At 41.3% G+C, this 27323-nt stretch overlaps 2 protein-coding genes across 2 annotated transcripts in view; both read left to right on the forward strand.

Moving 5' to 3' along the window:
• Positions 1–27323, forward strand: part of lingo4b (leucine rich repeat and Ig domain containing 4b) — a 363055-nt gene that overhangs the window by 325575 nt on the left and 10157 nt on the right. The window lies entirely within an intron of this gene.
• Positions 25303–27323, forward strand: part of prdm1a (PR domain containing 1a, with ZNF domain) — a 15653-nt gene continuing 13632 nt past the window's right edge. The window contains exon 1 of the mRNA XM_085803037.1: positions 25303–25438. Coding sequence (XP_085659163.1) covers positions 25412–25438 — 27 coding nt within the window. The 5' untranslated portion in view covers positions 25303–25411. The remainder of the gene's footprint in view (positions 25439–27323) is intronic.

The raw sequence follows: 27323 nt of genomic DNA on the forward strand, positions 1-27323 counted from the left end.
AGGTGGAAGAGGGGGAAAGAGGGATGGTGTGGAGGAAGGGTAGTCCGGGGTCAGAGCTGACGTTGGGGGGTTGATGTGGGGTCAACATGATGAAGCAGTAATGGAAGCGTGTGTGTGTGTGTGTGTGTGTGTGTGTGTGTGTGTGTGTGTGCTATCAGAAGATGTATGGCTGGACAGACAGAGGCAGATTACAGCGGAAGGTAGAAAGGTAACAGTGTGTGTTTGTGTGTGTGTGTGTGTGTGCAGCTCATCAAATGACAAAAACCAATAATCTGCAGGTTAAAGTTCAAAGTTCACAACGTCCACAATGCAACTGATTATTTCCTATCATCATTATTAAACTGTGTGTGTAGTTCAATGGTTGAGGAAAACGTAGGAAAGAGCAGTTACGATGCTGAGTCCAGCCTGAAAAAAACCCAAAAAACAACAGAAAACAGCCGTCAAATAAGGAATTCCTGTCACTTTGTGATGTCACAATGAAGCCATGGCACCAAGCCCCGCCCCCTCAAAGCCACCTGGACAACGGCATACATCCAACACTTTACAGGATGTTTGGTTTCTCTGAGTGAGTTTTATTCTGAATAAATCTGTCATATTTTATAAAAAATAAAAAAAAACACTCATAAACCAGTCAGCCAATCAGAAGAGGAGCTCAGAGCCGCCTCCTCTCTTCTGATTGGCTGACACCGACCTGTTGTTACCAGCAGAGCTCCAGAGAGAAGCTGAGAGAGAGAAATAAGAAGTTTTAAATAACTTAACAACACCACTTTTTAAGGTTTTATCAACATGAATCAAAACAATTGACTTTTCTCTCACTGTGATTTGTAAACACACAGACCAAAGTGTGTGTCTGTGTGTGTGTGTCTGTGTGTGTATTTGTGTGTTTAAAACTGGCTCATACGAGTTCTGGACGGGTTAGGCTGAGGGAAGCAGCGGTGACCTCTGATTGGCCAGAGCACCTCAGAGATGAGGTGAAAGGTCAGTCAGGGGTTGAAGAGAGAGAGGAGGGGGAGACATATCAACACCTTGTCTAATATCTACCCTGCAGTGTGTGTGTGTGTGTGTGTGTGTGTGTGTGTGTACACATGTGTGCGTTGTGTGTGTATGTGCGTTTGTGTGTGATTGATCCGTCCAACCTGGTGGCCATAGCTATAGATCCCACAGACCGGAGATGAGTGTGCGTGTATGGGTTTTTCTCTCTCTCTCTCCCTGTGTGTGTGTGTCTCTGTGTGTGTGTGTGTGTGTGTGTGTGTGTGTTGGGGAGGGGCTGAGGGATGAGAGGCGATCCGTCTCCCGTGGCGACAGCGCGGACCGTGGACCCTTCCGCTTCCTCTAAATATTTACAGAGCGCTCGGACCAATCAGAGCCGAGCAGACGCTGGCCACCGGCCGCGACATGAAGGAGTGCGTCTTGTGTGTATCTTTGTGTGTGTGTGTGTGTGTGTGTGTGTGTGTGTGTGCATTTGTGTGTGTGTGTAGAGTGATTACACACATTAAACCAGTCACACCTCATGCAGACTCACAGCGTTTCGTTGCAGCCTGCAGATCAAATATAACACTCACTTATCACAGTTTAAAGGGATAGTTCAACATTTCGGCAAATTGGCCCATTGCCATAATCCCCTATAGTGTTAGCAGTAGGTTTGTTACCTTTATTTGTCGGTGTAAGCTATTTTTAGAACGGCGGAGCGGTAAATACAGAGACTGCTTGGTGAAAAACTGCCCCCGACGGGAACACACATCAGCTGTTTTGCATGAATTTACCTCCAAAACAACTCTGTGTGGTAACGTTGTGTTATTATCTCATAGCGTGGTGAATGTGCAGGTCACAACTTGTCCACCAGAGCGTTGTGGAGTTGTTGGATTGTGTATTTGATGAGTTTGATGAGGGAAACCAAGAAATCCCATTAGCCTCCGTAGCGTAGCTCTGAGCAGCTCACGGCTCTGCTCCGCCGTTCTAAAAATAGCTTGCACTGACAATTAAAGGTAACGAACCTACTGCTATGACTATAGGGATTATGGCAATGGGTCAATTTGCCAAAATGTTGAACTATCCCTTTAACAATTCATATCAAAGCAACTCTGTCACAAGCGCACACACATGTACACCATAACCCGTTTACGCAAACATACCAGTGCTCACATTAACTCTCTTTCCTTTGAAAACACTTACAATTTCTACCAAATATGCAAAAAATGCTCCTCTCTCCCTCCCTCTTTCTCTCCTTCTCTATCTTATACTCTCTCTCCCTCTCTCTCTGTGTCATGCACACACACACACACACACATACTCTGTGTGTGTGTGCGCGTGTGTGTGTGCAGTGAAAGTGCTCTGCCTGCCTGTTTGAGCACAGTAAATGAATAAAATGTGTTGAGCCTCTGAGAGGAAGTGGTTTCCAGACCGCCTCAGCATGTTGGAAACAGCTGTTTGTGCACACATGTAATTGTGTATGTGCGTGTGTGGGTGTGTGTGAGTGTGTGTGAGTGTGTGCACGTGCGATTTAGCTTGTTCCCGAGCAGCATGTTTTCATCCTGTGTATCTCTTGATGTGTGTGCATGTCGCTGTATTCAGTGTGTGTGTGTGTGTGTGTGTGTGCGCTTCACTGTGGGGGGGGTCTGTTGACCACTTGAGAGGAAACCACAGGCCAGACAGAGCTGTGTGTCATCAGGCCGACTGCCGTGGAGCCGAACATCCAGCTCCGGGGCTGAGAACACGGAGATAAACAGAGAGGAGGAAAAACTGTGAGCCGACGAGCAGACGAGCGATCGCTGTCACACCGAGAAAACAATCTGTCACCGAGCTCTTTATTTCACTATTAATCTGGAATAATCTAAAGTTTAAAAACAACATTCAAAACCACTTCACAATCAAACCAAAATCTTAAGTAGATTTCATGCCTTCATACCTCGTTTTCCCTTTGTCTGTTCTTCCGCCTTCCTCCATCCTTTCATCATGACATTTCATTAAGGAACTAGATCTAAAGGAGGAAGTGACTACTGTGTATTTGATAAAAATGTTGTCTTAAAAGAGGAAAGAAATCTAAAGTTAAATATTAAAGCTCCATACAGTATAAAGGTAGATGTTTGTGTTAAAGCTCCATACAGTATAAAGGTAGATGTTTGTATTAAAGCTCCTTCAAAATAAAGGTAGATGTTTGTGTTAAAGCTCCTTCAAAATAAAGGTAGATGTTTGTGTTAAAGCTCCATACAGTATAAAGGTAGATGTTTATATTAAAGCTCCATACAGTATAAAGGTAGATGTTTGTGTTAAAGCTCCTTCAAAATAAAGGTAGATGTTTATAATAAAGCTCCATACAGTATAAAGGTAGATGTTTATATTAAAGCTCCATACAGTATAAAGGTAGATGTTTGTGTTAAAGCGCCATACAGTATAAAGGTAGATGTTTATATTAAAGCTCCATACAGTATAAAGGTAGATGTTTGTGTTAAAGCTCCATACAGTATAAAGGTAGATGTTTGTGTTAAAGCTCCATACAGTATAAAGGTAGATGTTTGTGTTAAAGCTCCATACAGTATAAAGGTAGATGTCCATATGTAGTGTGATTATAAAGCAGCTCTAGGTTCTATATTAATACTGTGAAAGTATCAAAGCCTCAGTCCACAGAGAAATGCACACAGCCTGTATTCAGAAACTGAGCCTTTAAAAACCAGCCGTCAGGACTTCCTGTCACTTTGTGATGTCACAACTAAGCAGTCACACCAAGCCCCGCCCACCACCACCACCACCTGGACCCATCCACCATCCAATACTTGCAGGGTTTTGGTTTTTTCTGCGTGTTTATTCTGAAATCTGCTCTTATTTTTATTGGATCACTTTAGAAAACAGACGTCCAATCAGAAAGAGAAGCCGCCTCAGAGCTTCCTCTCTTCTGATTGGCTGACACCGGCCTGCTGTTACTAGAGCTCCAGAGAGAAGATGGAAAATGAGATGGTTTGTTTGGTGGAGCTTCAACACAGAACAAGGGCATTCTCATTTCTTCCTATCTTTGGCTTTAAGATAATCAACTTCTTATAATTAACTAAAGGCCTTCTCTACTTCCTGTGCATCGATACTTACAAAATAAAACACAGGAGCGAGTGGGAACATATGGGAACACATCCTGTTCTTTGCAAAAGCTCAGATGTGTGAGAAAATCTCACCTGCCAGCTTTTTTTTCCCCCCTTTCCTTCTTTCCCTTATTAATCTTTTCATCAGCCTGTCAGAGAAAAAAAAAAAACTCTGGAGCTCTGCCAAGGTTCAAACCCCGATTAGATGTTTAATGGATTTTGCGGTTTTATGTTTTGTAGAAACAAATGCTGGAAGAGATAACCCCCAACTAAACAGCTCCAACAACTGTGCCGTTACCATTTTATTTGCATATACGAGTTCACTCTAACGCTCTTGTCTTTTTTGGCTCATCTATCTATGTTATGCAAAGTATGTGGGCCCATATATTGTCGACAGGAAGCTGCTACTACTACTGGTGCTGCTTCGCCGGAGATCCTGTTTTAACCTCATTCATGTCAAACTGGCAGTCAGTGACAGGACTGGGAGTCGGGACGGGGTCTGTGCATGGTGGTACAACAACAGGTTAGTTAACCATCGTCTGTGCATGACGCATTGGAGCCGCCACGGTGTCAATGTGAAACAGAGAACCAAAACACAGTTGTGACTGATATTTAAAGAGCAGCCGACTCGAGGAACGTCAGTATATAAAAAAAAACAAAAAACAAGAGAAGAACGATCTTAATCAGGTCAAATGTGGTGACATCAGAGTGTGTGAATAAAAGGGAAGTTGACAGCGTGGGAAAGTGGAAGTTACTGACACACATTACACAGAAAAGGATTAAAAAAAATAAAAGAGAAAGAAAGAAACAGAGAGCAACCACATTGATGAGTGAAGGCAGAATGATGTGGGTGCAGAAAGAAACGGTACAGACGTCTATTTTTGTCAAATAACAACAAAATTCAAACCGATTAGATTAGATTAGATTAGATTAGATTAGTACGTTATCGATAGTAAGAGTAAGAGTGAGAATTACATAGAGACAAGTATGTGAATGAAAATAAGATATACGTATACAGTTTCTCACGATCGCTATGACCCGTTTTTCAATACTTAAAACACTTTTTCAAAACTCTTGACACACATCACACCAAAAGCACACAATTCCCAAAAGAGTAATACAATAACACAACTCACTAAATCTACCAAAACACTGACGCATGTAGTCAGTCACAGCACAGTGTCATAGAAAACACTAACAACTGATGGAATAACACAAACTGAACCACTTTACATGTGTCAGCTCCACTGTTTTACAATAGACAGATTATTGTATTGATCATAAATTGATGTCCGTGCTGTAGTTTATTTTGAACCCCTCTTCATTTTCCATGAAGTTTTTTGTAACACTTTATGAAAGAAAAAAATCTGCATTTACAGTAGCTGTCATTTACTTGTCAAATATAAAAAAAGAAAAAAGGAGCAGAAGATACTGTAAAAAGAAAAAAATCATCATCATCTGTGATGATGTATTTGCACGAGCTCAATCAAATGTTTTTCAAAAGCAATGAAACAAAATATAGGTCATAAATTTGTTTCAGTCTACAATGTGAACTGCTGCTCACTTTGGCCTTGAACATGAGGTTTTCTGTTTTGACAAACAGTGTGAAAGCAATTGAAAATGTAACATCTACTGTTTTGGTCTTAGTTCAGCTTGTGTGTAAAAGAAGTTTAAACAACATTTTAAATGTGTTAATTGTATGTTTTTGTCTCAAAAGAACAAGAAATGTGTTAATTGTATGTATTTGTCTCAAAAGAACAAGAAAGGCTGATGTTGTGCTAACTGTGTGAAGAGTTTTGAAAAAGTGCTTGAAAAGTATTGAAAAACGGGTCATAGCGATCATAAAAAAAAACTGTAATATAAAGAGTCTATATATCTATCTATCTAGTCAGAATGTGTATTAATCCGCCAGTGAAAATAGTCCCAATGAATGATTATTGGATGCTTATTGATAATAACCGTTGTAACTGCACAACGCTGCTGTTTTCTCCATTCACTCCACACTCTCTTCTTCATCCTCCTCCTCATCCTCCTCTTCTTCCTCATGTGGGCGCAGAAAGAAACGGTACAGACGTCTAGGCTATTTTTGTCAAATAACAACAAAGTTCATGACAAATGGTCGAGTTTATTAATAAATTAAACCAATTAGATTAGATTAGTACGTTATTATTAGTAAGAGTGAGAATAAAATAGAGACAAATATGTGAATGAAAATAAGATAAATACATATAAAGAGTCTCTATCTAGTCAGAATGTGTATTAATTAAGTGAAAATAGTCCCAATGAATGATTATTGGATGATTATTGATAATAACCATTGTAACTGCACAACGCTGCTGTTCTCTCCATTCACTCCACACTCTCTCTTCTTCATCCTCCTCCTCATCCTCCTCCTCCTCCTCCTCCTCATCCTCCTCCTCTTCTTCCTCTCCCTCGGTTTCCTTCAAACTTGTGTGGCTTCTACTTCCGCTGTGCCCATGAGCCGAATCTTCTGATCTTTACACGAAACAGATCGGGCTCTCCCTGCACAGACACACGCTACACACACACACACACACACAAAGAGGCTGAACATGGACACACACACACTCCTTCACCTCATCAAAGTGGTGGAAGTGTGTGTGGGACGATGGATTTGATGGAAAGGTTTGGAGGGAAGGGGGGTGCATGCTCGGAAGTGTTTTAGTGTGTGTGTGTGTGTGTGTGTGTGTGTGTGTGTGTGTGTTGGGGGCTGCATGGACACACACATGCACATGCACACATGCACATGCACACACACATACAGCTGGGACTTATCAGTGTTTACTCTCTCCTGTCTGACTGTACTTAAACTTTACCTCCTCTCTCTCTCCACTCTCTCTGTCCACACACACACACACACACACACACACACACACACATATATACGTCGTACAGCCACCCAGCCAGATTGAGGGAAGCCTTTATCTGAGCCTGGCGCTAAGCTGTGAATGGGTCTGTGTGTGTGTGTGTGTGTGTGTGTGTGTGTGTGTGTGTGTGTGTTTAGCTTGGCAGACTGCCAGTGAAATCGGACTGAAGCCAAACAACAGCAGCCACGCGCCGCAGCCTGCTATGTGTGTGTGTGTGTGTGTGTGTGTGTTTCTTGACATTTATATATTACAGCGTGCACCCGTTTCTTCCTGCTGCTGCTGCAGGTGGGTCTCTAGTTCGGGTCCTTGATGTATTTTATTGTATTTTTTATATTTCTCAGTGTTTTACCTGCTTTTATGTTTTTCTTATTTCTATCATATGCTTTTATAGTAATCTACTGTATTTTAACTTTCCTTATTTTACTGTTTTTCTATCTGTTGTGCAGCACTTACTGTAACCTTGTTGTTTTTAAAATGTGCTATACAAATAAAGTGGATTGGATTGGATTGGATATGTTTTACAGGTCTGGTTGTAACTAGCTCGGTGCTGGATTCTGATTGGACGATCTTTAGACAAAGCAGAATTACTGATTTGTGAGTTTGTCTTGTCTATGGTTGAGAAGAAGCAGCTACAGAGGTCCAGTGGAAGTCAATGGATGTCTTCAGTAAAAGCCGGTTGCTCTTTTATCTGAGCTTGTGGGAGTATTTCCTTCTTTTTCTTTCTTCTTTTTTTTTGGACCACTTCCAAAATAAATTTCAGTCCTCTCTTCTTATGGATACAGGTGCATAAAGAATCTAAAAACCTGAAAAACCCTTTTAGACAAACTGACATAAGATGATAATAGTGATTTTATGTTTGGCTTGTTTTATTGCATAATGTCACGTTAAAAATATTATACTTCTCAAAATAACAGCAGTGACAATTGGACAACCCTCAAATGGGACCATTAGTAGTAGTTAACTTAGCAGCATCAACTACAATAAAATGTGGTGGATGAATTTAAGGGTCCTCCTACTACTGCAACCAAAACTGGACAAAAGTTATTCAGAGTATATATGAATAACTTTCCCCAAATAGGAGTTATGATATGATACGAGACAATATGATGGAACACGATACGATATATGAAACGATACACAAAGGTATGAAAAGCTAGGATATGGTACGGTACAATACGATATGATATGATACAAAAAGAAGCGATACGAAAAGTTACAATGCGATACAATATGATAAAACACAATACGAAACGATACATCATGATACGATAGAATACAACGCAATACAATACAGTACAATATGGTACGATACGATATGATACAGCAAGTTACAAAAAGGTGCGATGCAGTACATACAGTACAGTAAAATACAACGTGAAAAGATACAATGGGTGAGCTATATAACAAACAATATCTTTTTTTTTGTTATACCTGTAATGAATTCCTCATTGTCTTTGTGTTTTAATATAGGCATATGCTATTGCTATATGCTATTGTAAGTAAGTACGCAGTCTGCTTGTGTTAGTTGTTATGGTATATTGATGAAAATGCATCCTCTGACTGAAACCTTATGCAAATAATTGTTTTTTTGTTTTTTTTGTCATTACATTGTCTGATTATTCTGTTTTATGTTTTGTTGTATGTTTTTTCCTATTTTGTTTGGTAGTTGTTATAAAATCTTCAAAAATGTAAATTAAGGAAAAAGAAAAGATACGATATATATATATATATATATATATATATACAGTATAATAATAATATGGTATGATAAGATACAACAAGATATGATAAGATACAATACAATATGGTGGAATGCGATACAATATGATATGATACAAAAAGCTACGATGCAGTGCGGTACAGTACAATAAGATAGGTGTGCAAAAAGATGCAAAAAGCTACAGTTCAGTAGTACAATTTGAAAAAAGTAATCTACGATATAATATGACACGATACAATATAATACAAGTCCATTGCCAGATTGGACATCATTTGGCCTAATTTCTACTGGAGCAGTAAGTAATAAAAACCTGCCTACTTATTAAAGAGTTTTACTCTTGGACCAATGGTTTTAAAAGTTTAAGAAAGTAACATTCAGAGTGACATTGTGATCTTAGTTGAATCATAAAGTTAACACAGACCTGAAGATCAAGACAGGACATGTTTCCATATCTTATAGAAGACAGTATTAGAGAGTCAGTGATCCTTAGTGGGTCACATCACACTGAGTATCAGTGTGTGTGCGTGTGTACAGTTTGAACTGACACTGTTTGTATTGTGAGAGGGTTTGGGTGTCACCTTATACACACACAGGTAAACAAATGCACCTGAGATAGTTGGCTTTGTGCTGGGAAGTGTCACTCATAGTTACAAACACACACATTGTTGCTGTTTTGTTGCAGAATATATGTCACTGTTGTCTTTCACCTACTTTCTCTTTCTTGTCCTTGAAAAGCCGTGACTTTAGCTGAGATATAGAGATAACGCGGGGGAGAGGCCTTTACACAATATGTGTGACAGAGTTGACGTCTATTTGTGTGTGAGTAACCGAATAATGAGAGTGAGTGTGAGAGAAAGTGCATGTGGGTGTGTGAGAGATGACGAGTTGTATTTATGTGAAAGAGCAAAACACCCCTGACCTTAAAAAAAAAGAGGCAACAAGGAGTTCTGTAGAAAACACATCTGTTTATGTTGTTGGGTAGTGAGAGGTGTTTCGGAGAAGAGGTGCTCTTGATCGTCAATAGGTTCTTGAAGACGGAGAAGCGACACCCTAGCTATGGTAACGTTAGCATGTTAGCAGTTAGCGTTAGCAGAGTGTTTTTAGGGGGGTCATTCCGATGTTCCCACAGCCCTATATTCCCACAGCCTTATGTTTCCACATTTCTAACTTTTGCTGTCACTGAAAATTAGGCCCTATGTTCCCACAGCCCTTTGGTCACACCATTGGTTGGGTTTAGGCAATGAAGAAAAGAGTTGGTTAAGTTTAGTAAAAAGACCAGGTAGAGGCTAGACAGGCCAGATAGATAGAGTCCAGATAGGTAGAGAGAGTCCAGTGGGAACATAGGGCCTAATTTTGAGAAAAATCTTAGAACTGTGGGAACATAAGGCTGTGGGAACATAGGCATGGACCCGTTTTTAGGGTTTAATCTACCAAATCTACCAAATCCAGATTGATTGTTCAAGACCAAGAAGTGCAGGTGTAGGACTGAGTGAAATGTGGCCTTCTTGGGTTGGTTGAAGACCATTTGCAAAGGTTTCATTGTGCATGAACTTCAGATGGACTCCATTAATTAAAAATATACAACTAAAACAGATCCAATAGCCAGTGTGTAAGAGATAAAACTCCTTTTGCTGACTTCCTACCATAGCAGCATTAAAGTAAAGCAACATTTGAACCCACAAGCCAATAAGTAAAATAAGGTTATGACACGCCGTAACCCCAGTGTGTACTTTAGCACACACTTGTGACCACTGTAATAAAAGCTGAGGGCAGCAACAATGAAGCAATCCAAGCAATCTGAGAGGAAAAAAGAAGAAGGAGAAGAAGAGAAGAGCAGTAAATCCATTTCACTTTTCAAGGCCAGCAGGTCACTGGGTTAGTGTTACCTCTCCGCATGCTGATAAAGGGATCGCAACTGGTGCATATATCTTTTCTCTGTGTGTTTGTGTGTGTGAATAAAGAAAGAAACAGTGAACTGAACTCCTATCAGATAGATCTCAGTGGACCGTGAACTAGTTAAAACCTGTACATCCGCACCCAAACCTGGTTTATTCTATGTAAAAACACAACTGATTTCAGTTTGTGGACTTGTTTTCTATGGAGTTTTTCCTCAGTCGATGTGAGGGTCTAAGGACAGAGGATGTTGTTACGATGCCATGTAAAGCCCTTTGAGACAAACTGTTTGTAAAAACGGGCTATACAAATAAAATTGCCTTGCCTTGCCTTGAAAGATTTACCCCCCACCTCACCCCACTCCCCTCCAACTTTGTCCAGGACACGATGTTCTCGTGTCCAGTTATTAATTTCTATTATGCAGCCACAACGTCCTGCTGTGACGTCCGGTTCCATCACGACTTTCACCTCCGTCTGTTTCATTCGCTATGGGACCCCCCGACATCTTTTGTCCTAATTACAAAATGAGCACAAGCAGAGGCAGTTTAATTTAGTATGTATTGTTATTATTAATCATGTTATTAATCTGATTCTGGTTCTGACAGCTGGGGGGCCACGGAGGGCACGGGCCGCTGATTATTTTTTATTGATTTTCTTTATGTTTTAATGCGGATGATATTAAAGTGTGCATGCAGAGTCTGGGTTAGGTGAGTGTCTTCAGCTTGTTTTGTCTGGTTCAGGCTTTGTTCTGGATGAGGGGGTACCTCTATTAAAAAGCAACAGAAACAACTATATTTAACATACAGAATATAAAATGTATGTATTTAAACATCTAATGCAAGTCCTCAAACTTGTTGTCAATGCTGATACTAGATCTTAAATATGTGCTTCAAGATCTTTCTACATTTTGCATGACAACTGTTGTTCCTCAAGGGTTAAAAGCCACTTTAACTGGTTTATCATTGACTATAATAATGAATCAATAATCCTAAAGACAGGTCTATATATGCTGCAGTTTGAACTCTGGAGCGATGTACTTCAGTTTCATTAATCTGGTCAGTTGGGGGTCAAGCAAATGACAGCGGAGCCAAATGACCAAATGACCAAATGACCATAGACCTTACCCATCAATCCGTCTGCATCAGTTGCAGGAAGTAACCACAACCCACTCAAACCATGATATTAATTATTCTAAAGGAGGGTAACCAAAACATATCTATGTGTTCCCCACTTATTGATATTTTAGAGGAATATGCAGCATCTTCAACCTGTTGCCTCAGGTCTTGAAGGTAACAATTGTGGTCAGTTTTTCTGCCATCGAAGGGGTCTCCAAGGGGCAGCAGCTCAGTCCCAGGTCGTTAAGGTTATGGTGGTGATGGGGCTACTCTGGGTTGAGGCGAAGGTTAGGACCAAGGTTTGAACCGGAGTGAGAAGGGAGAAGGGTCTTTAAAGGGTCAACTTGGTTTAAGGCCATTGGAAGTGTTTTCGACCAAGAGGTAGTGGTAGACATGGTTGGACATTGGATTTCTTCAAGGTTTCAATCAAGGTCTTGGTGGTTATTGAAGATTCAAGATATCTTTATTGTCCCCAGAGGGCAATTTGCGTTGCAGCCAGCAGCAAAAACAACAATACACAATATAATAATTTAAAAGAGTGACGATAGAATACCAACAACATGGGGGACACAACGACACAGGACTACAATAAACATCAATCCAACAAGCAACAAACAAAGTGTAACAGTGCTACACTGGATGAAAGTGGCAAGTTAAATTCAGATGCCAAGGGATGGCTGGGGGTCAGACAAGACAAGATTTGCTTTTTTCAGGGCCCTAGTTTTATACAGAAGAGTGATGTCTGTGAGTGGAGTACCGACAATTTTAGATTTAGGGATGGTCTTGGAGAGGATTTGAAGGATCTGGACCTTCATTGAGCTGTACTCATTATTGGTATTTGGAGTCAGGCAATGAGGCAAGAAGAACTCCTAAATGGCTCCATGTCTTGGGAGATTTGCTGTAGCAGCAAGTTTGGATTCTTGCTTTTGGGATGAGTAGAAGTAGATGATCTTGAAGTCTTTGTCAGCACTAATTGAGAAGAACCACTGAAAGCTACATTTATTCAAGTAATTTGGGGGGGCAGCTATGGTCGTGGTCATCTTGGAGGGTCAGCTCGAGGGTTGGAGGCCAGGGTTAGAAAGGAGAACGACCGGGGCCTCCGTGGGGTTAATCTTGGCTCCAGGTCCAGTGGGGGGGTAATAATGGCAGTCGGTGGTGGTCAGTTCCTCCACGGCCCCCCGAGGGCCTATGCACTGCGGTGTCCGGGGGGCCGTGCAGGCTGCGGCCAGGTCAGCGGGTGATGGATGAGGCCGAGGCCGCTCATGGCAGGTGCCCACCAGCCCCTCGGTCCAGTCCGGCTTAATCAGCAGAGCGCTCGGACAACAGACCCCATTTAACCCCCTAATGACTGGTCACTCAATCTGGACACACACGTCAACAGGAAACGCCCACGGGCACAGCAAGACGTCGTATTGATGCAGCGTAAAACGGGAAAACCAAATAAAACTAATAAAACGCAAATGCGCCAAATTAAAAGCACATTGAATGAACACAAACAAGGACATGAATGAAGAAGACACGCACACACACACAGCGACACAGCGACACACTTACCGCCTGCTGCTCTGCCATTCAGCCATGTATTGATTTCTGGTTTATGAACACGAGGAACAATGAAAACACTGGTTGCAGCAACATGTAATGTAATTAAGGCTTCACAGCTGAGTGCACTGAGCTGCTGCCGACTCCGACACATCACATCCAGTCACTCTTATCGTTAGATCAAGCTAAAAATTTACCGGATTAGATGTTTTTTTTGTTGTTTTTTTCGAAGTCAGCACATTTTGATGCGTTTCCTATTGAGAAATGTGTTGTTGTTTTTTTGTGTGCATTTCTCAGTTTGTGCTCACACAAGTTCGAGCTTGTGCACGCACAACTTTTTGTCAGTTGAGCGTGCTCCAGCTCCCTGCAGTGACCCACTTTTCTGGCAAACGTGACCATTGTCTCACTTCATTCTGCTTCGTTTGGCAGAAGTGTGTCATGTGGGAGTTTGTGTTGCAGTTTGCAGCCTCTTTCAGTAAATGCCTAAAAAAAACAAAAAAACAGCACCCGGACCTTTAGTCATTTTTCTGGAAGTGCCGACTCACTAATTACATTAAAAGTGTTAAACACACACACACGCACACACACTTCTTGTTAAGTATAAGCTGCACAGCTTCTGAGGAGATAACAAAAACATTATCTCCGTCTGCGTGTGTGCATGTGTGTGTGTGTGTGTGTGTGTGTGTGTGTGTGGACTTGCAGGCTTTAGGAGACACAGGAGATGTGGGGGTGTCAACGATGCATTAACTGTCTTGCTCCCCTCCTCCACCCAGCGCTGTTAGGAGTCATGTGTGTGTGTGTGTGTGTGTGTGTGTGTGTGTGTGTGTGTGTGTGTGTGTGTGTGTGTGTGTGTGTGTGTGTGTTCAGAGTGATCACATTAGCAAAAAATAGAAAGTGTTAATTGGACACTTAACATCAGAGATGTGGCGGCTAATTACCATAATGTGTGTAAGATAACAGCATGAGGTTTGTGTATTGGCTGCTTTGTTTTCATTTGGAAACACACACACACACACGCACATCGACAAGGTCCAACAAATCAGGGAGTCCGATCTGATGCCATGAAATAAACAAATACACATTTTCCTCCTCACAGCGCTTCAAGCTGCAGCCCGTCACTGCTGAATCTTTATTGTGCCGTGCATGTGCATGAAAAGTTGTGCAAGATGATGCCCCCATGATTGCACTACACGTGACTGGACAGTACAATCTGACCACTTTACCATATTTATCTAATGTTATCTAACTATTTTTTTGTATTATTCTTATTCTTTTTCAGGGGACGGGGCCTTTTCTGCTGCAGCCCCTGACTCTGGAACAGCTGACTCTGTTGAGGCTTTCAAGCAGCACCTTAAGACCTATTTTTATGTTTTGGCTTTTAATTAGCACTTAATCTGTTTTTTTTATATCTTCTTTTGATTAACTGAAGTGTATGATGTTGTTGCATTTTATTGATGTTGGTTTATATGCCTATGTGACTTAATTGTTGACTTTGAAGCACTTTATATAAATAAATAAAACTTAAACTTAAACTCTTATTATTCTTAACTTATTGTTCAGTTTATGTACGTCTTTTATGTGAGAGCTATGCAAAACTGAGTCAAATTCCTTGTATGTACGCAACATACTTGGCCAATAAATCCTTTTCTGACTCTGATTTACGGATTAGTAAGAGTTTACTTGTCCTACCATGTTTCCTGTCAAAATGTCCAGAATACCTCAAAATAACCACATAAAGGGAAGTGAAGAAGGAAGGAGAGAAGGAAAAGTTAGGGAAATGAAGGTAAGAAGGAAGGAAAGGAGGGAGGGAGGGGGTGTAAGGTAAAGAGGGGAAACAAGGGGAAAAGATAATGGAGAGGAAGGACAGAAGAGGGTAAATATGAATAAAGGGGAGAAGGTGAGGGAAGGTGGTGAGAGAAGGAGCTAAGAGGGGGCGGGGCTTAGAGAGACTAATTGATGTGAGTAGAAAAGGAGCACAAACACAAAAGAGCACTTAACACTTTGTGGATTCACGCGCGCGCGTATCGCTAGACACACTACGCGTGCGTGCACACAGGAGCGTTAATATCATAGGCTACAGTAGGAAGGAAAACAGGAATCAAACCTGCAGCAGCAGCAGCGGAGTTGATCTGCAGGAGAAACAGACGGTGCAGGAGCGGAGCAGCAACAGGTGAGACACCGCGGGAGGTCTAGTCCGCTGTGAGTGTCTGCTGTTTTATATTTATTTCTCCTTTTAAACGTCCTTTTCGTGGCGCTATTGTTTATTTGAATCGACTTTTAGCAGCTCATAATGATTTTACAGCAGCTGCGTGTTTTTTATTGTCGCTTCAATTCATCGTCAGAGAGCTCAGGTGAGTCTGTGGTCGCTTAACAAGCCATAGCCTACAACCTGCAGTGCAAACTGTCATGTAATATAGATATTATAACTATGCCAGCAATAATAATCTCTCTGAGGTCGAAATTTACAATTAAAAATATCATGAATTACTCAAAAGCAGATGCAACAGAAGGATAAAAGTGGCTTAGATTATAGTTTTATGCACAGAAAGATAAAAACAATCTGTAAAATCCTGAACTTCAGATGATGATGATGCTACAGGTGGATAAATATGAATGAAAAAGCCACAACTATGCACTTGATGCAACCAGATAAAGTGACAGTAGGCCTATAGTATAAAATCCAGGACAACAGACGGTGCTTGTGAGTGTTTTTTGTGGGAACCTCAGGAATGTAAAGAGTGATACAGCGGAAGATAAACAGCACAGAGACACAGAGTGAAGTCACTGTTAATTAGGTTTTTGTCAACCACAGACAAACTGTGAGTCTTTAAGTTTAATAGTTGCACTAGAGTGGTTTGTCCTGAGGCCTGTTATAATAATGGAAACTACCAGGACAGGGGGTAAACGTGACATCAGGCATGTGTGTGTGTGTGTGTGTGTGATTGTGAGTGAGTGTGTGTGTATGTGTGTGTGTGTTATCTCCACGTTGCTGTTGCATGTGGTGACTCATTGCACGTTTCCGCTGTTTACTGGAATATTGCTGGAACATGTTTATGTCCTGAAGTTTTTAATGGCTACCTGAGAGCGAATGCGGGAAACCTCTCTCTCGCTCTCTCTCTCCATCTCTCTTTCTTTTTCAGTCTCTCTCGCTCTCTCTCTCTTTAGAAAAAGTTGATTTATTTCTGTTTCTTAGAAGAGTTAGGAGGACTATTTCGGCTCGACTGACTCGGGGGGCTGACGCTGATGGTTGGCTCACACACAGTGACGTAGGTTTGCAGTGAGACAGACCCTCATGACCGGAAAAATGAACAACAAAGGGACGAGAAGGACAAACAAACAAAACAATTTCAAGTTGTCTTCACCTCTGTGAACCGATCAGAAGTTACCGCAAACTTTTCTCTTTGTGTAGCCTGTGTATGTAGCCTGTGTGTGTGTGTGTGTGTTTTTGGGCCTGGCCCTGGTCGCTTTATTGTATCCAGATAAATGAAGATTGTTTTGGGTCCAGATGTTGGACGGCATAAAAGTGAGAAGAAAAGGGAAACAGAGGAAAAGAACATGTCAATTTAATAAGACCGTCGTTGTCTGTGTTGCATTTGCGGAGTCATGTTAGGCCAGATAGCGGTTCGGCCAACGTTGGGCCGGTTACAGAGCGTCGTCCACCATGTTGGAAGAGTTTCCTGTTGTCAGAGCGACTCCAATTATATGATAAAAGAAAATTACAAACACAAAAATTAAAGCCATACACTCTTATGTCTGTGCGTTATAAGTTTGAGCTGAAGCGATTAGCCTCTCATTGGGTGGAACGAGTCGCCCGGCGGAAGTCCGGCCTTTACAGTTGCCCCGGAGACAAGAACTATCTATCTATCAAGCTAGGCCCATCGTCTTCAGTGAGCTAGCGAGGCTAATGCTTATCCCGCCATATTTTGCAAGAGCACCGTTGTTGTGGCAACGATTGTGATTGGTTGAAAGAAATCTAAACAACCGGGCCGTTTTTTTTCCCCTCCGATCTCAGAATCAAGAAACAATCTTCACTGGAAAAAGGTCTGGTGAGCGAGACTAGTGTGTTATTTAGCTGGATGATTAGCTTAGTTTAGCTTATCTTAGCTTAGCATAGATACTGAAAAAAGGGGGCAATAGTGTGGCTGTCTTTAATGTTTTGATAAATATGCTTTTAGATCCCTTAAAACTCATTAATTAACACATGATAGCTATTACATTTCATCTTTGACTTTACCTGGTGACTGATTTGTGACGTTTTTAACAAAATGACGAAGATTTGACAGATGTAGGCTAGCTGCCAAGGCTATTTCTGGACATTAGCGGCCATACAAGGCTAGGAGGCTAACCACCTGCTAGCTCCAGCTATTTTTTTTTTTTTTTTTTTTTTTACAGTATCTGTGAGTAAGAAAGTGAGTAAGGCCACAACAACGAGATCGTTATCTGATACTGAAACAACACAGAGATAATGGAGATGGACACACACTGCGGAGATGGAGGAATGTCGGCGGCGTCGGCGTCCTTGAAGCGTAAAGTTGTGTTTCCACGGAGACCCCGAGAGATGATGACTCAGAAGGTTTTCTACAGTATGTAACGTGATAATAATAAAACAACAGACATTTTTTTACTTTCACCTCCATGTCTGATGGATCTGAAGCCAAACGCTGTGCAGCCCAATGTGAGTTATTACTATTCATATTGTTGGAAAATAGTTGTGTAAACGTCTTCAGAGCACAGTGTGTGAGTGTGTGTGTGTGTGTGTGTGTTTAGATGGCACTTAATGAGGAGTGTGTTTGGTTGCGTGCTGAGGACACTGTGATTAGCTGTAGACACTGAGGCGTGGGGGGTGGGGAGGGGGGTGGGGGGAGACGACGACTGTCTGGTTTGGGTATTGCACAAGTTTACCCTTGGCCTTTCTGCTGCTGCACCCATCTGTTGAGACTGACCAGTGTGTGTGTGTACGTGCGTGTGTGTGTGTGCACAGCAGGGGTGGACTGGCAAGATTAGGAAAGGAGGAAGGGGGGGTTACCACTCCTCCTCCTTCGCCTCGTTTTCTTTGGTGCCCGACGCACCTCCGGCTCTTCTTCGACCCTGACACATGCCACGCGCTCACGGCTGCCACACACACACACATGCACGCACAAACACACACACACACACACACAGATAGGGGATCATGGTTGGGTCTAACCTGCCTAATTCTCCCTAATGGCTTCTCCATTCGAGGATTAACTCCTTAAATCCACACACTGACAGAGGGTCCACCGTGCTGCTGCGCCCCATTGTACAACTGTCGTTTGGTAACACACTTTACCTCACACACACACACACACACACACACATACACACATACATTCATGCACAAAGACACACACTCAACACACACACAAAGGAAATGGACAATAGCTGATCTCTTCGCAGTGATTTGGTGAGGCATCAAATGGCCTGTGGGCTGCAATTAAAGTGTTTGGGAGAGGAGTCGGGGGAGAAGTGAAGTGAAGTGAAGGGGGGGAAGATGGGAGGAAGAAGAGGAGGAGGAGGAGGTGGAGGAGAGAGGGAGAAAGAGATTAAGGAGAGGAAAGAGTTTAACACTCTGGAGAACTTTATCAGGATGAACTCTCTTTGTGCGAGCGCGTCGGTGTTTCCCCCCTCCCCTCGAACTCGTCTCCAGAACTAAACGATAAATAAAGTTGCTCTGTTACCGCTGAGTCACCACATTCAAATTACAAGTGAAGCTGATTTATTTTGCGTCATTTAAGTGGAAGCTGAGGAATCGATGACGCCAAGCTTCTCTGGGAGACTCGTTCTGGGACATTTAAAAACAAATAAGGAGAAGTGACGGATACAGGCTGTTACGTCACTTTCAAAAAAACATCTGATTGTGTAGAAACACAATGTCATCAAGTGTGTTTGATTTGCTTTATCTAATTGGTTTGTTGTGTACTAAACTCACAGGAAGCGTTTCTCCAGCTTGTGATGATTAAAACACTTCTTTTCTTTAGTTTTGTTTGACATAGATAGATAGATAGATAGATAGATAGATAGATAGATAGATAGATAGATAGATAGATAGATAGATAGATAGATAGATAGATAGATAGATTTCACAAACACTACAATGTTTAAAACTAAAAGAGATTTAAGGAGAAAGAAAGAAGTAAAAAGACAGAGACAAAAAAGAAAGAAAGAAATATCTATAGATAGATAGATAGATACCCACACAGAAAGAACCTATAGGTTTTAATATAGGTTTGAATATATGTGACATACATAAAATTGGCCGTTTTCATATACGCATATAGGCAGCATATATGCACACAGATAAACTGCATATAGGTTTCATATATGCGCATATATCCTCATGAGGATATGATATATATATATATATATATATATATATGCGCATATATGAAACCTATATGCAGTTTATCTGTGTGCATGCGTATATATGAAAACGGCTAATTTTATATATTCAAACCTATATTAAAACCTATAGGTTCTTTCCGTGTGGGTAGATAGATAGACAGATAGTTCAGTAATGAATGCTGGACATTGTGCGTCTGTGTGTGCAGGTGTGTAAACAGGAAGTAAACGGAGGATTCGGCTTCATGCAAAAGTTTCTGTTTTTCCCAGACTCACATACGTACAGTAAATGCAACACGGGGGGTTTTCAGACAGTCTCAGTTTTAGGGGCCGAAAAACTCCGCTCACGTGACCGTAGATAGAGAAGAGGATGTGTGTGTGTGTGTGTGTGTGTGTCTGTGTGTGTCTGTGTGTAGGGGCGGGGGGTCGGACCTGAACCTGAACATCAGTGTTGGACCTCGTTACAGATCACGGCTGCTGCACACACACACACACACACACATGGAAACACACACACACAGCGACAGGTTACGTTTCCCCTAGTGCAGGAATGCAAAGTGTTAATCCCACCTTTAGCCCCCTGAAGCCCGTGCATCCCTCCTTTCTCCTTTCCTTGCTCTCTCACCTTCACCCTCCCTTTCTCTCTCTCCTCCTCCCCCCTCCCCCCTTTCTCTCTCTCTCCTCTGATCCTCTGATCCGACTCGAGGCAGAAATCTCCGACTGTAGAACAACTGAGGCAAGAAAGAAAGTTTATGCAGGAGGAAAGTGCGTGTGTGTGTGTTTCAGTGCATGTGTGTATGTGTGTGTGTGTTTCAGTGCATGTGTTTCAGTGCATGTGTGTGTGTGTTTCAGTGTGTGTGTGTGTGTGTGTGATAGAGGCCCTCTGTTAAACTAACAGAGACCCAGGAGGTCCCCGGGCCGTCCTTTGTGTGTCCCCTCTCTCTCCTGCAGGCATGCATGCAGGGCCCCCGCAGGAACAAAAAGACACATTTCAATAATGTGACTTTAGTGCTGCATGTGTGTGTGTGTGTGTGTGTGTGTGTGTGTGTAGGTAGGGGTAGGTAGGAGGGGGGGTATAATACCTTTACCTTTACACCACCTACTGCAGATACCCCCCAGCTACACCCCCCATGTCATTTCAAAGACACAGAGAGAGAATCTTTGAATGAATTGACTTCTATATTTTCTGCAGGAATGAAACAGATTACATTAGAAACTTAAAGCTGCTGCAAAAATATGAATGCACATGTGTGTGTGTTATTCCTCCATCTGTGTTTATTATATAAAGGAATACTCCACCCAAAATCTTTAAAACATCACTCACACTGTACATATGAAAGCTGCTGTAAAGAAAACTCTCTCCTCTTTGCTCGTGCTGCAGGATCCACTTCTCCACAGCTTCATCTGCAGCTGAAACACACCTCAATACTTATACATATACTTATGTATCTCAATTCCATACAATAGTGTGTACATAACACATTTATGTAGGCAAACTTTATATGTTATATAACTTTATATATATATATTAGACACACATCTGCATGTGCCATGGGCATAGTGCAATTTAAGTCAATCCTCCACTTTATTGGGGCATTGTGCAATCAGAATACATTTAATCTTGCACTCGTCACTTTAGCACATATCACTTTAACTAGCACTGTAGCACTTTTTATACGTATGTTGTTCATGTCATATATGTTTGTGTAAGATGTCAAGGTGTTATATGTGTTCATGTTGTATTGTTCTTCTATTGTCCTAGTCCTGCCTCTTGTGCTTTTATCTTCATTGTTTTTATGTCTAACATCAACCTGCCAATGGGACTGGGGATGGAAATTAGCCACTTGGCTACAATCCCACATATTTACATGACAGTGTTCATCAATATGTACTGTTCCCATTTAAAAAAATAAATAAAACTGAAACTGAATACTCCACCTCAAAGGGTTCACTGCAAAAACTCAAAATCTTACCAAGAATATTTGTCTTATTTCTAGTCAAAACAAACCTCATTCTACTTAAAATAAGACTCATCACATTAAAAAGTAGCTTGTTTTTAGACACATTTTACTTCTTTCAAGCATATTTTCACTTGAAATAAGTAGAAAATCTGATAGTAGAGCAAGTTTTTCTTTCTTATTACAAGCACAGAAAGCACACTTGCTTTCACTGGCAGATTTTTCTACTTATTTCAAGTGAAAATTAGTTTGAAACAAGTGAAAATGATCTAAAAACAAGTTAATTATTAGGTGACGAGTCTTATTTTAAGTGGAAAGAGATTAGTTTTGACTAGAAATGAGACATTTTGACAAGAAATAAGACAAATATTCTTGGAAAGATTTTGAGTTTTTGCAGTAATAACTCTATTACAGGTGATACAGGTGAGCAGTGGAGAGGTGGATCCTCCTGCACTGAGTTTTTAATATGAGCGCAGTTCCATAAAGTCCATAAAATCATCATGATCAACATCTGTAAAACTTAAATTTAACATCAGACAGAAACGACTGGAAAGTGACTCTTCTCATGCAAACGGAAACAAGCAGCCACTTAAAAGCAGCTTTACATTTCCTCCCCCTCATCCCCCCCCACCACCCAGATACTTATTGATCATGCAAAATACTTGCACATGAATGTATGGATGTGTGTGTGTGTGTGTGTATGTGTGTGTGTGTCCATGTGGGTTCATACATATTGCAGTCTGTGTAAGTCTCTCTGGTTGTTTTGCAGTGGGAGGAATCGCTTTGCTGCAAAGCATCAACATGTCCGACAGCTGTGGGACAGATCTGCAGCTGTGTGTGTGTGTGTGTGTGTATGTGTGCGTGCATGTGTGTGTGTGTGTGTGTGTGTGTGTGTGTGTGTGTGTGTGTGTCGGGGTCGTCCGTTGGCAGGAAGCAGTAGGCAGCGAGTGATGTGGTCAGACCCTCTGTCACCAGAGAGAGAGAGAGAGAGAGGGAGGGAGGTCCTGACTCTCTCTCTCTCTCTCTCTCTTCTTCTTTTTCTTCTTCCTGTTGCTTGTTTTCTTTTCCTGATCATTGTTCTTCATTAGCGAAAGAAAAGAAAACACAAACGGACGTGGACTCGTTTAGTTGTTTTTTTTTAGTTTCTGCAGCCCGACGCTGATGACTGTCAGACACCGAGAGCTGAAGAGCAGAAAACACTGATTTTTTTCTCTCTTTTCTCTTCCTCTTCCTCTCTTCTTTTCTCGTCTCATCTGTTCATTTCCCAGACGTTTGTGTTTTAACGTTTAAAGTCTGGAGTCGAGTCGAGACGTAAAATCGTTTTCTTGAACATGTTTTTAAGTCATTTGTGCTGAATTTATCCCCCCAAAAAACAGCATTTAAATGATAAAATCACATTAAATTATTGAATTCACTCATTTTATTTCTTATTTTCTGTCGCTTCACTTCAATTTTTTATATTTTTAAATACATTATGAGTCACTTTCCTTCATTTATTATCATTTATTTAATTTTTTTCCGTTCCCATTTGACAGTGATTTATGTGAAGCTCATATTTAGACAAGAAAAAAACATTTATGAAACACAAAAGACATGCAGGAGCGGGGACTTTTTCTGAATCGGTTTATTTTATTTTGCAGGGGGGAGAGAAAAGTGATGGAAAAAGAGGGAGAGAGAGAGAGAGAGAAATCAGTGTGGAAAATCATTTTTGTAAATACAGAGAGTAAATCAAAGGGCTGGAGGAGGGAGAGAGAGAGAGAGAGAGAGAGAAGGAGAGAGGGAGAGAGGGAAGGAGAGTGAGTAGGAGGTAAATTGAGGGAGTCGGGGGACAATTAGACGGGAATTTCCAGTGTTAGTGAAGTTTTGTTAAAACAGAATCATCGGAGCTGTGAGGTTTTAATTTGGAGCTGAACTTCACTGTAAAAAAAAAATATATATATATAATATGTTTTAATTTAAAAGACAAAGATGAGACGTTACAAGGATGGAGAAACTACTGTAAACTCCTTGTTCATTTTGATGTTAAATGAGAAGCTGAGTGAAGTGAAAAGTTAACGTAGATCCACAGAGCGACGACGTTTCACAACAAGACACGCTTTTTCAATAGCTTCTACCCGGCTACAGTCAGACTCCTATAGCAAACACAAAATAATCCGGCCACATGGCAATACAACACACACCTACCTGCAGTAGCACTTTGCACTTTTTACATCTATTTTTATTTATACACTTTTATTTATAGATTTCTGGTCCTTTTAGAGAATTTTATGTCCTTGTCCTTCCTTTTAATCCCAGATTCGAGCCGTTTTAAAGTGTTTTTCCTTGTGCCTTGTATGTCCTTGTGTTTCTCCACCTGACTCAGAACAACCACACAGAAGTTCCTATGTGTGTATGCACAAATGGCAAATAAAGTTTTTGACTTTGACTTTGAAAGAATGAAGATCGATTCATTAAATAGTTCAGAAAGCAAAAAAACAAAAACAAAAAACAAAGAAAACACACAAATACCTTTTTTGTGGTGTGTGAACTTGCAGCACTTTAATTTGTGTTTGTGTTTGTGTGCTTTCTCCTGCATGGTGCACGTGCAGCGAAGTGTGTTGGGCGCTCTGGGCCACCGTAGAAAGATTGGTTTTTCATCCTTCTTCTTTTATGTCCTATACCTCACATTTTTACAGTGTGAATTTGAATTTGATTTGAATCGTGATCAGATCTGACTCATTTTTTGCACATTAGGGTTTAAATCCAGTGAGTATTGATCCCTGTTGTGACATTTGCAGTTGTTATGTTTCTATTTTAACACATTTTAGGAGACTAAACATGTTATCGACACTTTATCTGCTCCAGTCCTCCGTGTTGTTGTGTCATTAAGTTTTTTTTGTCTTTTTGTTTCTTGTTCCCTGTTGTTGACGCTTTAATCTGGAGTTTGAAATGAAGTTGTTTTACGGAGTGAGAGAGAAAGTGAAAAAGAGAGAGAGAAGTGGAGAGATGTAGATGTACAGTGATAGAGAGAGAGAGACTTGAAGGCTCCTCAGCAGCGAGGGCAGATCAGTCCTGCCCCCTAGAGGCAACATGCATGTGTGTGTGTCTGTGTGTGTTTGTAAGTGTGTGTCTGTAAGTGAGTGTGTGTTTTCCTGAAGAAGAGAGGGACATCCTGTGACAGTGACTCAATGCTTCCCCCCTTAACACACACACACACACACACACACACACACGCACACACTTAGATGTTGTTTACCCCTTTGAAGCTGTTAACAGACATTTCCCACACACACACACACACACACAGACACACACACATTATGATCATTGGTGAACACAACTTCTTTCTCTGCAGAAAAGCAAAGTGCTGTGTTTTCAATGTGTGTGTGTCTCTGTGTGTTTGTGTGTGTGTGTGTTTCTGTGTGTGTGTGTGTGTGTGTGCAGCTCATGGCCTCAGGTGAAAGCGCCTGCTGCTGCTGCTTCCTCGCAAAGAAAAGTGTGTGTCTGTGTGTGTGTGTGTGTGTGTGTGTGTGTGTGTGAGGAGAGCAGACAGGGAGGAGGGGAGGAGGAGGAGGAGGAGAGGAGGGAGGGATGAGAAGGAGGAGGAGGAGCAAGTAGAGTGGGGGAGAGGAGGAGGGGGAGGAGGAGGAGGAGGAGGAGGCGGGGCTTCTCCAACTTAGATAGAGGACTGTTGGTTTTCTCAGTTAGTCGATCGTAGGACGCACACAGACACAGACACACACACACACACTCAGTCTGTGGAGTATCAGCGCTTCGTTCGGAGGAGCAGGACGGACGGACTGCACCTGTCCCACACACACACACACTCTCTCTCTTTATATACCGTCACACACACACACAGTTACAGAGGATCTGATCACTCGTCCTTATGTGTGGATGGGACCAAAGTTACACGGTGAGTTTTTTACACTTTTATTTAAAAGAAAAAACTATATTTACCAAAGAAAAATCTATTTTTTTGAGCTTTAAACTTCTTTTTTTTGTTTTTTAAATTAGAAAATACGTTAAAATGCATTTATTTATTAAAACAGTTTGATTTTTTTACAGTTTTTTTACCGTTTGAATCCAAATTTTATCACTTTAAACGTCTTTTATTTGCCTTTTTTTTGACTCCGTGCGTCTTGTTTCCGATGGGAAATTTCATGAAGTTTTTGATTTTTCCGATTTAAATTTAACTGGATTTTTTTTGCAGTTGTTGAATTTACATTTTTTTGTTTTTTTGTGTGTTTGTTTGTTGTTTTTGCTCTGGTTTGGATCGTTTTAAACGGAAACAGCTCCACGTTTTCAGATGTTTAAATTAAAACGTGCTTGTTGAAGTTTTTGCTCAGCGCTTCAGTCCGTCCTTTTCTTTTTCTTCTTCGTTAAGGAGTTTGCATTAGTTTTTAATGAAGACAACGGAGTCGTTGATGGATTTACACTGAGTTTTATTTCTCCTCCACTTCCCTCTGACTTGTGTCTTTCACTTCTTCTCATCTGGACTTATTAAATGCATCTTATTGTGAATTTCTCTCTCTCATCATCATCATCATCCCCTCTGGCTGCGTGCAGACTCAGCTTTTTGGTGTTTTCAGTTGGTCTAAATGAGACATGAATTCATGTCTCTTGGTTCTTGGTTTCACTCTTAGTTCTCGATGTTGCAGCTGTTTTATGCAAAAGAGGTTCTGTGTTTCTTGCTGAGAGATGAAATATTCAGACACGTTTTTTACTTCTGAAGGCAAATTAGAAGTCGAGGGCCGAGGAGTGCACATGTGTGTGTGTTTTTTTTTTGCATTTGGAGTGAAACAGTTTGATATTTTTAGGTTTTCTGGAGGATTTTTGCAGAAAATTAGAGTTTTTGTTTGGAAAAAGTTCAGAAAAACACAAGAAAAATGAAGTTTTTCAAGTTTTTCTGTCTCCGGTGATGAGAGGGTTTAAATGTGGAAATGTCAGAGTGTGTTTTAAAGTCGCTATAGAAGTGTGTGTGTGCGTGTTTCAGTGTGTTTGCGTGTTTGTGTGTGTGTGTGGATGTGAGTGCATGGAGCCACTGGGATGTGAAATAATTTTCTTTCTTGCGGCTGCAGAACAAAGTGTGGTCAGTTGAAGATCTGCTGCTTTTCCTGCTTGTCTGCGTGGGACGACCAGTGTGTGTGTGTGTCCCTGTGTGTGTGTGTGTGTGTGTGTGTGTGGATATCTGCCAGTGTGTGTGTGTGTGTGTGTGTGTGTGTGTGGGATTGTCTTGGGTGGGATCGCGTCGTTTGAAGTTTTGTTTGCGCTGCTGTGGCCCCCCAAATGGAAAAGTTTTGGCGCTCCCTTCCTCATCACCACCACCATCTTGTCCATTACCAACACACACACATGTACACACACAGACACATGTACACACACATTTACACACACACACACAGACAGACACACACACGCGCGCGCTGGGAGTCGGGATGATTTGCCGGTTCCGCTGCAGTGCCACTCTGCTTCCAATTTTAGCTTCATTCAGACACAGACAGCGTTTCCTTCCTCTGGCTTCAACCCCAGGGGGGGAGACAAGAAGAGGGGGAGGAGGAGGGAGGGAGAGAGAGCGAGAGAAAGAAGGGGGGAGGACAGAGAGAGGGGGGGGGGATCCCAAGTCCATAATCTGGATAATTCCTCCACATTCACACTTTCTCAAATCAAAAACACAGAAACTTTGTCAGAGCTGCTGCAGCAACGTTGAGTGGAGGAAAAAGTAAAGACAAGTGAAGAAAACAAGAAAAGTGAATGAAAGAAAGAAAGAAATAGAAAGAAAAGAGAGAGAAAGAAAAGAA

Source organism: Trachurus japonicus, chromosome 16 (genome assembly GCF_045865225.1).
Source record: "Trachurus japonicus isolate A0001 chromosome 16, Traja_1.0".
NCBI lineage: Eukaryota > Metazoa > Chordata > Actinopteri > Carangiformes > Carangidae > Trachurus > Trachurus japonicus.